This window comes from Phyllopteryx taeniolatus, chromosome 23, assembly GCF_024500385.1.
Source record: "Phyllopteryx taeniolatus isolate TA_2022b chromosome 23, UOR_Ptae_1.2, whole genome shotgun sequence".
Lineage (NCBI taxonomy): Eukaryota > Metazoa > Chordata > Actinopteri > Syngnathiformes > Syngnathidae > Phyllopteryx > Phyllopteryx taeniolatus.
In genome coordinates, this window is record NC_084524.1 from 2,719,118 (window position 1) to 2,732,733 (window position 13,616).

At 47.1% G+C, this 13,616-nt stretch overlaps 1 protein-coding gene and 2 long non-coding RNA genes across 15 annotated transcripts in view; 1 reads left to right on the forward strand and 2 right to left on the reverse strand.

Moving 5' to 3' along the window:
- Nucleotides 1-29: 29 nt before the first annotated feature.
- LOC133472824 (uncharacterized) lies at nt 30-1,610 on the forward strand. 6 transcript variants are annotated; one of them, XR_009786851.1, is made up of 6 exons: nt 30-70; nt 129-211; nt 678-726; nt 793-852; nt 1,319-1,371; nt 1,463-1,610. It is a non-coding gene; the product is annotated as an uncharacterized LOC133472824 (long non-coding RNA). The 6 variants fall into 6 exon arrangements; XR_009786850.1 differs by having other exon boundaries at nt 152-211; nt 770-852; XR_009786849.1 differs by having other exon boundaries at nt 152-211.
- A 6,216-nt stretch (nt 1,611-7,826) lies between these two features.
- LOC133472899 (uncharacterized) lies at nt 7,827-9,775 on the reverse strand. Of its 5 annotated transcripts, none has more exons than XR_009786907.1 (7): nt 9,732-9,775; nt 9,591-9,650; nt 9,063-9,111; nt 8,937-9,019; nt 8,405-8,457; nt 8,257-8,313; nt 7,827-8,151 (listed from the first exon to the last, which is right to left on the reverse strand). It is a non-coding gene; the product is annotated as an uncharacterized LOC133472899 (long non-coding RNA). The 5 variants fall into 5 exon arrangements; XR_009786908.1 differs by having other exon boundaries at nt 8,937-8,996; nt 9,732-9,774; XR_009786910.1 differs by having other exon boundaries at nt 9,591-9,673; nt 9,732-9,772.
- A 102-nt stretch (nt 9,776-9,877) lies between these two features.
- Nucleotides 9,878-13,616, reverse strand: part of LOC133472897 (sex-determining region Y protein-like) — a 376,487-nt gene continuing 372,748 nt past the window's right edge. Inside the window, exons 7-15 of one of the 4 annotated variants that reach the window (XM_061764409.1) lie at nt 12,421-12,459; nt 12,003-12,060; nt 11,697-11,720; nt 11,338-11,512; nt 11,145-11,195; nt 10,866-10,985; nt 10,223-10,787; nt 10,007-10,077; nt 9,878-9,942 (exon numbers count right to left, since the gene is read on the reverse strand). In XM_061764409.1, the coding sequence (XP_061620393.1) occupies nt 11,459-11,512; nt 11,697-11,720; nt 12,003-12,060; nt 12,421-12,459 (175 nt within the window). In that variant the 3' untranslated portion in view covers nt 9,878-9,942; nt 10,007-10,077; nt 10,223-10,787; ... (1 more) ...; nt 11,145-11,195; nt 11,338-11,458. Of the gene's footprint in view, nt 9,943-10,006; nt 10,078-10,222; nt 10,788-10,865; nt 10,986-11,144; nt 11,196-11,337; nt 11,811-12,002; nt 12,061-12,420; nt 12,599-13,616 lie in introns of those variants that run through there. The other 3 variants (XR_009786905.1, XR_009786903.1, XR_009786904.1) reach the window with 3 other exon arrangements.

Genomic DNA, 13,616 nt, shown 5'->3' on the forward strand with positions numbered 1-13,616 from the left:
AGTGCTACTGCTATTTTGTATTTTTTTTTCAGGGTGAAGAACAACAAATGGCTGACCACAAGATGAACAGGTTCTTTTCCCTTGAGGCGACTGTACAATTATACACATTAACATCATGACATGTTCAGGTGTCTTTTTCTCCTTTCTACAGCAATCCAGAAAAAGTAGAAATGCTGCCCCGCTTCAAGAGCTAAGCACCGATACAGGGAGAGTATGTCTTTGTTCCACTTAATTTGTGATCACTAACTGTACAACTGCGCAAAATCTATCAAATTGACCTTCTCCAGAGTAACTGTGTGCATTAAAGTGCTTGTTTTGTAGAGCGGAAGAAAAAAGGAACAAGTGGTCTTGTCTGTAATCTGTCTGCGAGGCGCATGTTAAATGGTGAGCAGGAGGGGGCAGAGTACTGAGCTTTGTGGTTTTCCTCGGTTGACTGTAGTTGTTTGGTGGTAGGTCTGATTGTAGTGAGGGCAGGGACGGAAAGTGTTGATAGAGCTGGTTGTTGGACCTGTAGGGTTGGTTCGGTGGTCTTTGTGAAGGAAAGTTAGGGATGGGCCGCTGGTTGTTTGGCTTGTCTGGGTTGGGAGCAGCGCTGTTTTGAGTTGACGTGTAATTTCCAGGTCTGAGGAAGCCATCATATTAATCAGGAGCAAACTGAATATTTATTATTGTTTCAGGGTGTAGCAAATGGGAGACCACAAGATGAACAGCTTCTTCTCCCTTGAGGTGAGTGTACAATTATTGCACATTAACATCATGACATGTTCAGGTGTCTTTTTCTCCTTTCTACAGCAATCCAGAAAAAGTAGAAATGCTGCCCCGCTTCAAGAGCTAAGCACTGATACAGGGAGAGTATGTCTTTGTTCCACTTAATTTGTGATCACTAACTGTACAACTGCGCAAAATCTATCAAATTGACCTTCTCCAGAGTAACTGTGTGCATTAAAGTGCTTGTTTTGTAGAGTGGAAGAAAAAAGGAACAAGTGGTCTTGTCTGTAATCTGTCTGCGAGGCGCATGTTAAATGGTGAGCAGGAGGGGGCAGAGTACTGAGCTTTGTGGTTTTCCTCGGTTGACTGTAGTTGTTTGGTGGTAGGTCTGATTGTAGTGAGGGCAGGGACGGAAAGTGTTGATAGAGCTGGTTGTTGGACCTGTAGGGTTGGTTCGGTGGTCTTTGTGAAGGAAAGTTAGGGATGGGCCGCTGGTTGTTTGGCTTGTCTGGGTTGGGAGCAGCGCTGTTTTGAGTTGACGTGTAAGTTCCAGGTCTGAGGAAGCCATCATATTAATCAGCAGCAAACTGAATATTTAATATTGTTTCAGGGTGAAGACCAGCAAATGGGAGACCACAAGATGAACAGCTCTTCTCCCTTGAGGTGAGTGTACCATTATTGCACATTAACATCTATACAACATATGTTCAGGTGTCTTCCCCCACCTTTTTATTAAAACTTTTTTTGCTTGCAGCAATCCAGAACAAAGGTAGCCCTACTTCAAGAGCCAAGCAGCGATGATCTAGAGAGGGTATGTTGTGGTTCCACTTAAGTTTATGTCCACTAACTCACTGGGTGTGCACCAACTAACACTGACAATTATTTTTTTTTTGGGGGGAGGGGGGTTCAGAGATGTGCATTGATTCAAGGCAACAATGCTGAAACTTGTTGATCAGTAAAATATACTCTGAAATGTGCTTTCAATGTTTGTATTTTTGGGAGGGAAGGGTCAAAGTTGAGTGTCTTGACAATGTGCTTTTACTACTTGAATTCAAATTGTAAAAATGTAAGTGGGATGTTATCCACATATACAATGTCGTGCTCTTTTTCAGAACAATGTATTCCCCCATCTGTTCCCCCCCCCCCCCCCCCCCCCCAAGTGATTGTATTTCAGACAAGCAGGCTAGTGTTTCAGTGTAATTTAATTTGTGTTGACAAAATAAAAAAATTTGTGGGGTGTTGTCTGACTTATCTTTTATCATCCAGTAGTTATGTCCATGAGTCAACTACTTTGGTGTAGCATCCTTGAGATGTCCATAGAGTTGTGCATCATAAAGTTGGTCTTATACACTCAAGTACATGGTCTGTTTTATCGTAAGCACAAGCAGACAGTCTCGTAGGCAGTGTGTCAGCAATTTGTGTATGAACAGCACCCCTGGGTTGCTGGCAGGAAAACCGTGATGGTGCAGGGACAGACGAGCATGAAAGATGCGCAGATAAGCAAAAGTCTTCTGCGACCTCGTTGGGCTCAGCTGCGTACAAAAGGTTCAACCTGGAGTTGTCGGAGACCAGACGACGCCAAGGGTTCCCGGTTCTCTTCTGGCGCGATGGCTGCGAGCGCAGCAACTCAACGTGTGGACTTTGCTTCGATTCCAGCCTCAACCCCAGACTGAGCAAAATAAAGCAACAGTTTTGAAATGTGCAGCCTGTGTCATGTGATTGTTGCTGCATGATCTTGGTTGTTTTTAAACAAATTTGTGTTAAAAAAAAATGAAATAATGCTTCAAAGATTGAATTAGTTTAGTACATAAGTGTGATGTAATGAAGACTAGTACATTCGATTGGGATTTGCATTTTTTCATTTGGTTACGATTAGTACATAGCACAGTGACATAGAGCATTTCAAACATTCATTTTCATTGCATTTTAGAGATGGACAGGGCATTGGTTTATGAACCTCACAACCCTGGTTCAAAACTGGCTGTGTTATGTGATTGTTGCTGCATGATCTTGTTTTTTTTTTTTTTAAATTGGTGTTAAATAAAATTAAATAATGCTTCAAAGATTGAATTAGTACAGCTACATTAATCTGATGTAATGAAGACTAGTACATTCCATTGGTAATTGCATTTTGGTTAGGGTTAGTACATCACATTGGTTAGGATTAGTACAGCACATTGGTTAGGATTAGTACATCACATTGGTTAGGGTTAGTACATAGCACAGTTATATACAGCATTTCAAACATTCATTTACATTGCATTTTAGAGACCATTGCTATCCACCGCTGGGCTTGAACCTACAATCTCAGGTTCACAAACCCACATCACAATTCCCTCAGCCAGCGGTGAGCTGACGGTGACGGCTTCTCCTCGTCCGTATATCTTTAACTTTTCTACAACCCTGGCAAGGAACCTGGCACTGATGTTATACATGTTATGTAGATGACACTTCCAAGCTCTGTGGTGGCCTGATGGATGAAGCATTGGTTTTTGAACCAAAAAACCCCAGGTTCAAAACTGACTGCAGCATGTTGCTGTTGCTTCGAAGTAAACTTATTTTATAGCTTGTTTGGTTGGTTGTTTTATTGAAACATATAAGAGCTAGCTGCAAAAAAATAAATGCCCCCCCTCCCAGCCCCCCTAGTATCATTCTAGGATACCTCTCTAGAATGATGGTAGGTCGCCCCCCCCTTCCTCGCTTCGCCCCCCCCCCCCTCCTCTCTAGAATGATCCTGGGGGGGGGGGGGGGCTTCCTAGTATCATCCTCCCTACCATCATTCTAGAGAGGGGGGGCTTCGCCCCCCCTCTCTAGAATGATCCTGGGGGGGGGGGGGGCTTCGCCCCCCCCCCCTAGAATCATACTAGGAAGGCTGGGAGGGGGGGCTTCGCCCCCCCTCCCAGCCCTCCTAGTATCATCCCCCCCCCCCCAGGATCATTCTAGAGAGGGGGGGCTTCGCCCCCCCTCTCTAGAATGATCCTGGGGGGGGGGGGCGAAGCCCCCCCTCTCTAGAATGATCCTGGGGGGGGGGGCGAAGCCCCCCCCCCCCTAGAATGATACTAGGAAGGCTGGGAGGGGGGGCTTCGCCCCCCCCTCCCAGCCCTCCTAGTATCATCCTCCCTACCATCATTCTAGAGAGGGGGGGCTTCGCCCCCCCTCTCTAGAATGATCCTGGGGGGGGGGGGGCTTCGCCCCCCCCCCTAGAATGATACTAGGAAGGCTGGGAGGGGGGGCTTCGCCCCCCCTCCCAGCCCTCCTAGTATCATCCTCCCTACCATCATTCTAGAGAGGGGGGGCTTCGCCCCCCCCCTCTCTAGAATGATCCTGGGGGGGGGGGGGGGGCTTCGCCCCCCCCCCCCCCTAGAATGATACTAGGAAGGCTGGGAGGGGGGGCTTCGCCCCCCCTCCCAGCCCTCCTAGTATCATCCTCCCTACCATCATTCTAGAGAGGGGGGGCTTCGCCCCCCCTCTCTAGAATGATCCTGGGGGGGGGGGGCGAAGCCCCCCCTCTCTAGAATGATCCTGGGGGGGGGGGCGAAGCCCCCCCCCCCCTAGAATGATACTAGGAAGGCTGGGAGGGGGGGCTTCGCCCCCCCTCCCAGCCCTCCTAGTATCATCCTCCCTACCATCATTCTAGAGAGGGGGGGCTTCGCCCCCCCTCTCTAGAATGATCCTGGGGGGGGGGGGGGGGCTTCGCCCCCCCCCCTAGAATGATACTAGGAAGGCTGGGAGGGGGGGCTTCGCCCCCCCTCCCAGCCCTCCTAGTATCATCCTCCCTACCATCATTCTAGAGAGGGGGGGCTTCGCCCCCCCTCTCTAGAATGATCCTGGGGGGGGGGGGGGGGGCTTCGCCCCCCCCCTAGAATGATACTAGGAAGGCTGGGAGGGGGGGCTTCGCCCCCCCTCCCAGCCCTCCTAGTATCATCCTCCCTACCATCATTCTAGAGAGGGGGGGCTTCGCCCCCCCTCTCTAGAATGATCCTGGGGGGGGGGGGGGAAGCCCCCCCCCCCCCTAGAATGATACTAGGAAGGCTGGGAGGGGGGGCTTCGCCCCCCCCCCCCCCCTAGAATGATACTAGGAAGGCTGGGAGGGGGGGCTTCGCCCCCCCTCCCAGCCCTCCTAGTATCATCCTCCCTACCATCATTCTAGAGAGGGGCTTCGCCCCCCCTCCCAGCCCTCCTAGTATCATCCTCCCTACCATCCCTACCATCATTCTAGAGAGGGGGGGCTTCGCCCCCCCTCTCTAGAATGATCCTGGGGGGGGGGGGGGGCTTCGCCCCCCCCCCCCCTAGAATGATACTAGGAAGGCTGGGAGGGGGGGCTTCGCCCCCCCTCCCAGCCCTCCTAGTATCATCCTCCCTACCATCATTCTAGAGAGGGGGGGCTTCGCCCCCCCTCTCTAGAATGATCCTGGGGGGATGATACTAGGAAGGCTGGGAGGGGGGGCTTCGCCCCCCCTCCCAGCCCTCCTAGTATCATCCTCCCTACCATCATTCTAGAGAGGGGGGGCTTCGCCCCCCCTCTCTAGAATGATCCTGGGGGGATGATACTAGGAAGGCTGGGAGGGGGGGCTTCGCCCCCCCTCCCAGCCCTCCTAGTATCATCCTCCCTACCATCATTCTAGAGAGGGGGGGCTTCGCCCCCCCTCTCTAGAATGATCCTGGGGGGGGGGGGGGGGGCTTCGCCCCCCCCCCCCCTAGAATGATACTAGGAAGGCTGGGAGGGGGGGCTTCGCCCCCCCTCCCAGCCCTCCTAGTATCATCCTCCCTACCATCATTCTAGAGAGGGGGGGCTTCGCCCCCCCTCTCTAGAATGATCCTGGGGGGGGGGGGGGGGCTTCGCCCCCCCCCCCCCCTAGAATGATACTAGGAAGGCTGGGAGGGGGGGCTTCGCCCCCCCTCCCAGCCCTCCTAGTATCATCCTCCCTACCATCATTCTAGAGAGGGGGGGCTTCGCCCCCCCTCTCTAGAATGATCCTGGGGGGGGGGGGGGGCTTCGCCCCCCCCCCCCCTAGAATGATACTAGGAAGGCTGGGAGGGGGGGCTTCGCCCCCCCTCCCAGCCCTCCTAGTATCATCCTCCCTACCATCATTCTTCGCTTCGCCCCCCCCCCTAGAATGATACTAGGAGGGCTGGGAGGGGGGGGCTTCGCGAAGCCCCCCCCAGGATCATTCTAGAGAGGGAGGATGATACTAGGAGGGCTGGGAGGGGGGGCATTTATTTTTTTGCAGCTAGCTCATATATGTTTCAATAAAACAACCAACCAAACAAGCTATAAAATAAGTTTACTTCGAAGCAACAGCATTCTAGAGAGGAGGGGGGGGGGGGCGAAGCGAGGAAGGGGGGGGCGACCTACCATCATTCTAGAGAGGTATCCTAGAATGATACTAGGGGGGCTGGGAGGCGGGGCATTTATTTTTTTGCAGCTAGCTCATATATGTTTCAATAAAACAACCAACCAAACAAGCTATAAAATAAGTTTACTTCGAAGCAACAGCAACATGCTGCAGGCAGTTTTGAACCTGGGGTTTTTTGGTTCAAAAACCAACGCTTCATCCATCAGGCCACCACAGAGCTTGGAAGTGTCATCTACATAACATGTATAACATCAGTGCCAGGTTCCTTGCCAGGGTTGTAGAAAAGTTAAAGATATACGGACGAGGAGAAGCCGTCACCGTCAGCTCACCGCTGGCTGAGGGAATTGTGATGTGGGTTTGTGAACCTGAGATTGTAGGTTCAAGCCCAGCGGTGGATAGCAATGGTCTCTAAAATGCAATGTAAATGAATGTTTGAAATGCTGTATATAACTGTGCTATGTACTAACCCTAACCAATGTGATGTACTAATCCTAACCAATGTGCTGTACTAATCCTAACCAATGTGATGTACTAACCCTAACCAAAATGCAATTACCAATGGAATGTACTAGTCTTCATTACATCAGACTAATGTAATGAACGAATTCAATCTTTGAAGCACTATTTCATTTTTTTTAACACCAATTTGTTTAAAAACAACCAAGATCATGCAGCAACAATCAGATGACACACTCAGTTTTGAACCAGGGTTGTGACTAATGCCCTGTCCATCAGCCCCCTGCAGACTGCAGAAGTTGGGTCTACGCATCATGTATAAAAACAGTACTAGGGTCTTTGCCCGGATTGTAGAAAGGTTAAAGATATACGGACGAGGAGAACCTGTCACCGTCAGCTCATTGCTGGCTGAGGGGATTGTGACATGGGTCTGTGAACGCGAGGTTGCCAGTTCAAGCCCAGCGGTGGGCAGCTTGAGAAAAGGCAATGTTTATAACACTGTTCAATGTATATGATGCTTTGCAATGTACAGTACCTGATTCAATTGAATGTGCTTGTAACACTAGTGTACATAAATCAATCCAAACGCAAGAACTCACAGCCCAGCTGAGGGATGCAAAAACAGTGAGGTTGCTTTACAATGCATGTTTCCATGAAGTGCTTAATAAATATGCCACATCTACAAGTGCATACTGTTAATGTAAAGTTGCAAAATGTAACATTGGCAGACTATTTACAACTTAAGTGACAAATAGTGCTAAGCTTGAAGCATACACGTCAAGGAGTCAGTTTTTAAATGCAGTCACAGGTACCCTCACCAAGATGATTTTTACCTGCCAGGCTGCACATTTCAAAACTGTTGCTTTATTTCGCTCAGTCTGGGGTTGAGGCTGGAATCGAAGCAAAGTCCACACGTTGAGTTGCTGCGCTCGCAGCCATCGCGCCAGAAGAGAACCGGGAACCCTTGGCGTCGTCTGGTCTCCGACAACTCCAGGTTGAACCTTTTGTACGCAGCTGAGCCCAACGAGGTCGCAGAAGACTTTTGCTTATCTGCGCATCTTTCATGCTCGTCTGTCCCTGCACCATCACGGTTTTCCTGCCAGCAACCCAGGGGTGCTGTTCATACACAAATTGCTGACACACTGCCTACGAGACTGTCTGCTTGTGCTTACGATAAAACAGACCATGTACTTGAGTGTATAAGACCAACTTTATGATGCACAACTCTATGGACATCTCAAGGATGCTACACCAAAGTAGTTGACTCATGGACATAACTACTGGATGATAAAAGATAAGTCAGACAACACCCCACAAATTTTTTTATTTTGTCAACACAAATTAAATTACACTGAAACACTAGCCTGCTTGTCTGAAATACAATCACTTAAAAAAAACATCAAACTTACATGGGGGGAATACATTGTTTTGAAAAAGAGCACAACAGTGTGTATGTGGATAACATCCCACTTACATTGTTACAATTTGAATTCGAGTAGTAAAAGCACATTGTCAAGACACTCAACTTTGACCCTTCCCTCCCAAAAATACAAACATTGAAAGCACATTTCAGAGTATATTTTACTGATCAACAAGTTTCAGCATTGTTGCCTTGAATCAATGCACATCTCTGAACCCCCCCCCCCCCCCCCCAAAAAAAAAAAAAATTGTCAGTGTTAGTTGGTGCACACCCAGTGAGTTAGTGGACATAAACTTAAATGGAACCACAACATACCCTCTCTAGATCATCGCTGCTTGGCTCTTGAAGTAGGGCTACCTTTGTTCTGGATTGCTGCAAGCAAAAAAAGTTTTAATAAAAAGGTGGGGGAAGACACCTGAACATATGTTGTATAGATGTTAATGTGCAATAATGGTACACTCACCTCAAGGGAGAAGAGCTGTTCATCTTGTGGTCTCCCATTTGCTGGTCTTCACCCTGAAACAATATTAAATATTCAGTTTGCTGCTGATTAATATGATGGCTTCCTCAGACCTGGAACTTACACGTCAACTCAAAACAGCGCTGCTCCCAACCCAGACAAGCCAAACAACCAGCAGCCCATCCCTAACTTTCCTTCACAAAGACCACTGAACCAACCCTACATGTCCAACAACCAGCTCTATCAACACTTTCCGTCCCTGCCCTCACTACAATCAGACCTACCACCAAACAACTCCCTTCCATTGCTACAGTCAACCGAGGAAAACCACAAAGCTCAGTACTCTGCCCCCTCCTGCTCACCATTTAACATACGCCTCGCAGACAGATTACAGACAAAACCACTTGTTCCTTTTTTCTTCCGCTCTACAAAACAAGCACTGTAATGCACACAGTTACTCTGGAGAAGGTCAATTTGATAGATTTTGCGCAGTTGTACAGTTAGTGATCACAAATTAAGTGGAACAAAGACATACTCTCCCTGTATCGGTGCTTAGCTCTTGAAGCGGGGCAGCATTTCTACTTTTTCTGGATTGCTGTAGAAAGGAGAAAAAGACACCTGAACATGTCATGATGTTAATGTGCAATAATTGTACACTCACCTCAAGGGAGAAGAAGCTGTTCATCTTGTGGTCTCCCATTTGCTTCACCCTGAAACAATAATAAATATTCAGTTTGCTCCTGATTAATATGATGGCTTCCTCAGACCTGGAACTTACACGTCAACTCAAAACAGCGCTGCTCCCAACCCAGACAAGCCAAACAACCAGCAGCCCATCCCTAACTTTCCTTCACAAAGACCACTGAACCAACCCTACATGTCCAACAACCAGCTCTATCAACACTTTCCGTCCCTGCCCTCACTACAATCAGACCTACCACCAAACAACTCCCTTCCATTGCTACAGTCAACCGAGGAAAACCACAAAGCTCAGTACTCTGCCCCCTCCTGCTCACCATTTAACATACGCCTCGCAGACAGATTACAGACAAAACCACTTGTTCCTTTTTTCTTCCGCTCTACAAAACAAGCACTGTAATGCACACAGTTACTCTGGAGAAGGTCAATTTGATAGATTTTGCGCAGTTGTACAGTTAGTGATCACAAATTAAGTGGAACAAAGACATACTCTCCCTGTATCGGTGCTTAGCTCTTGAAGCGGGGCAGCATTTCTACTTTTTCTGGATTGCTGTAGAAAGGAGAAAAAGACACCTGAACATGTCATGATGTTTATGTGTATAATTGTACAGTCGCCTCAAGGGAAAAGAACCTGTTCATCTTGTGGTCTGGCATTTGTTGTTCTTCACCCTGAAAAAAAAAATTACAAAATAGCAGTAGCACTTACTACCCTGGTCTCGTTGCCTTTTTTCGCAAATGTCTCCTCCACCAACCTGTAATACAAACTGGAGCCACTTGCCTGTTCCATTGGTGTGTCAACTTTATCTTCCCTTGCCCGGCCTTCATCCGGCTCATCTCCAAACCTGCAAAACGCATATGATACAATTCAGTGTGCGCTGCTCACTTTATTTTGTGTGTACTTATTACCCTCGTCCTCGTGGATCTTGGTTCCTCGTTTCCCATAGTGCACCACAACCCGTTCTTCAACACGGACCAGGCTGGAAGAAAGTACAACAAAGACTTAAAAACAAAATTAACTTCATGTACTTGTAATGTCCCCAAAACTGGGCTATTTCATGCATCACCAACCAAAAGCAATAGCATATTTCGTTTGTCTTTGGAGAGAGGACAAGACTCACTTACACAAGGGAAGACTTGCTAAACGGAGTCTTCCCGAGAGTTCATCCAACTTTCGCAAATCCGCTCATTTTTCTCCTCAGTGACTCACTGGGAGGGCAGCTGCGATCTGTGGTGCATGGAGGCAAAGAAGGGGGAAGCGCACCGGCATCCAAGTGACGCTCCGCAAGAGGATGCAGATTGGCGTTCCCGTCGATCCATCGGCCTCAAAGACGTTGACGAGTCTGCGGATCGACGACGTGGAGCGGCCAGAGCGGTGCTGCAGCCTACAACCTGGAGCTGAACAAGCTCAAGACTGGAGAGATGATCGTGGACTTCAGGAGGCATCCTTCCCCACAGCTGCCCAACTGTCGAGACCTTCAACTTCCTGGGAATTAGTCTCTCAGGACCTGAAGGGGGAGACCTTCAACTTCCTGGGAATTAGTCTCTCGGGACCTGAAGGGGGAGATCAACATCTCCAGCCTCAAAAAGGCCCAGCAGAGGATGTACTTCCTGCGGTTTCTGAGGAAGCACGGCCTGCCACGGGAGCTGCTGAGGCAGTTCTACACTGCATCGAAATCAGTCCTGAGTTCTGCTAGAAGAAAAAGAAACTCCGACTGCAACAGACAACCAAAACCGTTGAAAAGATTGTCGGTACCCCTCTACCCACCCTTGAGGACTTGCACGCTGCCAGAACTAAGAGCATGCAAAATCCTCTTGGAGCCTCCACATCCTGGCCACCACCTGGTTCTGCTTGTTGCCTTTTTTCGCCAATGTCTCCTCCACCAACCTGCAATAACAAAGAAGATGGAGCCTCGTGGAATTGTCAGTCTGTTGCCTGTTCCATTGGTGTGTCAACTTTGTTACCAACCCTTTATCCGGCTCATCTCCAAACCTGCAAAACGGATATGATACACGCTGATCACTTTATTTTGTGTGTGCTTATTACCCTCATCCAGTGGATGTTGGTGCCTCGTTTCCCATGCTGCACCCCAACCCGCTCATCAACACAGGGACCAGGTTGGAAGAAAGAAGTCCATCAAGACTCGAATTAACTTCATAGATTTGTAATGTCCCAAAAATCAACCAGCTTTGGACTTTTGGGCATATTTCATAGCACGACACATGCAGACTTTAGTTACCTGGGTTTTTGTGCCATCCGACTCATCCGTGGCAGAAAACATACAAACAAACAAAAAAAAAAACACAAGGGCTATTATTTATGTGTTGATCATTTCTTTGATTTGTCTGTGCATGTACCGATTACCCTGGTGCAGTTCCTCTTGGTGCGTCGCCCGATCCGCCATCTCCACCACCCTGAAAACACGGGCCAAATTTTTTTTGTGTCTTGACCAATACTATGGACTCCAGGTAAGCTCTGTCACAAAGTACTCTGCCCCCTCCTGCTCACTATTATAACGCATGCCTCGGACAAATTATACACCGACAAAATCGTTTGTGCACCGCTTGATTGCGGAATTATCCCTTTCCCTCATCCCACCTGGCAGGCTCCTCCTTTTGCAACCTGCAAAAGCACAAAGGGAGAGTTGGAAACTTTTCATTCATTTGTGCGTTTGTACATATTAGCCCCGTCTGATCCAGTGCGACTTCTGCCCTGCAATAAAAAAGATTGCAAGTTAAAAATAATAATAATTACATTACCCTGACAGCAAACTTCATAAGACAATTTAAACAAGTCCAAATGGACATTAAGAGTGCCTTCCTAAGGAAACCAAAAATTTAACACTCTCGCATAAGATTGAGAATAAAAAAAATAAAAAATAAAGTACAACGTATTAGTACACACCTTTTGAGGGGAAATCTTTTTTGACCCACCCAGACAAACTTCATAAGAACCCATAAAGCTACAAAAAAATAAAAAATAAAAAAGTGCCACATTCAAATAAAACATCTCAAACAGGTAGTAAAATAAAAACAAATTACAATATAAAACACTCCACATTTACATTGGGAAAAAAAAGTCCAATGTATTACAACACCAGATTTCGAAATAAAATACATGAACCTTTTTAAGTTTACAGACATGCAACTCGATAAGACCATCCATTTAGTCATAGTGACAAGAACATCCCGAGTCATTTACAACAATTTAAAAATACAATATAAAAAAAAAAGAAATACACAAATGAGCTGGCCAGCATTAAAAAAAAAATGTAAAAAGAAACAAAAGAAAAGAAGTGTGAACGTGCTGTGCTCAAGCAAACCTTTCCTTCGACGTTGCTGCGCCTCCGTCAGTGCAAAGCCTGCAACAAGCACATTGCCACCGTTACAAACATCAAACATTTGCTTGCTGGCGTGAGAAAACGCAGAAAACGCAGCTTCGTCGCTCGCCCTGGTGCACACCTGTCTCCAATTAGCGCCACGCGTAACCCGGAAGTTATTGAAGTCGGCTGGCGCCGCCTTGTGGCCACAGATAGATCTGTGACAATACGTGTTTAAAAAGGCCTTGGAAAATGTTTATTTTTTTTTTAAAGCCTTGATACGGTCCCTTATAAAAATACTTAAAAAAAAAAAAAAAGTCTGACTATACGTGGTCTTTTTGAAGTCTTTCAGTTCATGGATTATTTTTTATTTTTTAAAAAGTCTTACTAAACAGGATCTTTTTTTAAGCCTTAAATGTACATAAGTCTCTATTTTAAAAATCCTTACAACACATAGTCTTTTTTCTTGGAAAAACATGTTGATCATTTCCTTCTGCATGATTTTTTTTTTTTTTTGATGGGGACAATAAAAATCATCGAAATCCGTGAAAAAACAACACGTTTTAAATTGGAAAAGGCCTTGCACTTTCAAGGAAACCCTGTTTTATTTTATTTTTAATTCTTTATGTAATAAATGCAATTACAGTCATTTAACCAGAACACTGTGGCTGAATGTAGGAGGACACTTGATGTAAAAAGGATTGATGTGCACGAACGTCTTCCACAATCGTGTTTGCTTGTTTTTTTTTTTTTTTTTTCCAAAAGTTTTGTTTTGCTTTGAAAATTTGACATAATATATCGGTATATTTCCAAGTCGCGGTTATTTCTGGAGATGGCTGCAAAAAGGAAAAAGAACAGCACCATCTGCTGGATGTGGCTTAAAGTGCTTTCACGGCACAACATATATATGCACGTCCACAGATGTACTGTATGATATATTCACTCCGTCCCCAGATATGTGACCTCTTATTCACCGCAGTTGTTTTCATGCCGGTTACATTTGATTGTGTGTTTTGCGCACTGTGGTCGCGCAGGAACCCAAGCTCCGCCCCCCCCCTCCCACCGGCAGCCAATCGCGTCGTGCCATGTTGGGACGACGCAGCCAATCGGGAGATAAGACGACGACGAATGACGGACCTCCGTAGCAGCTGAGCCGCGTGCGAGTGGGCCAGTGACGCAGCTTCCAAACACACACACAC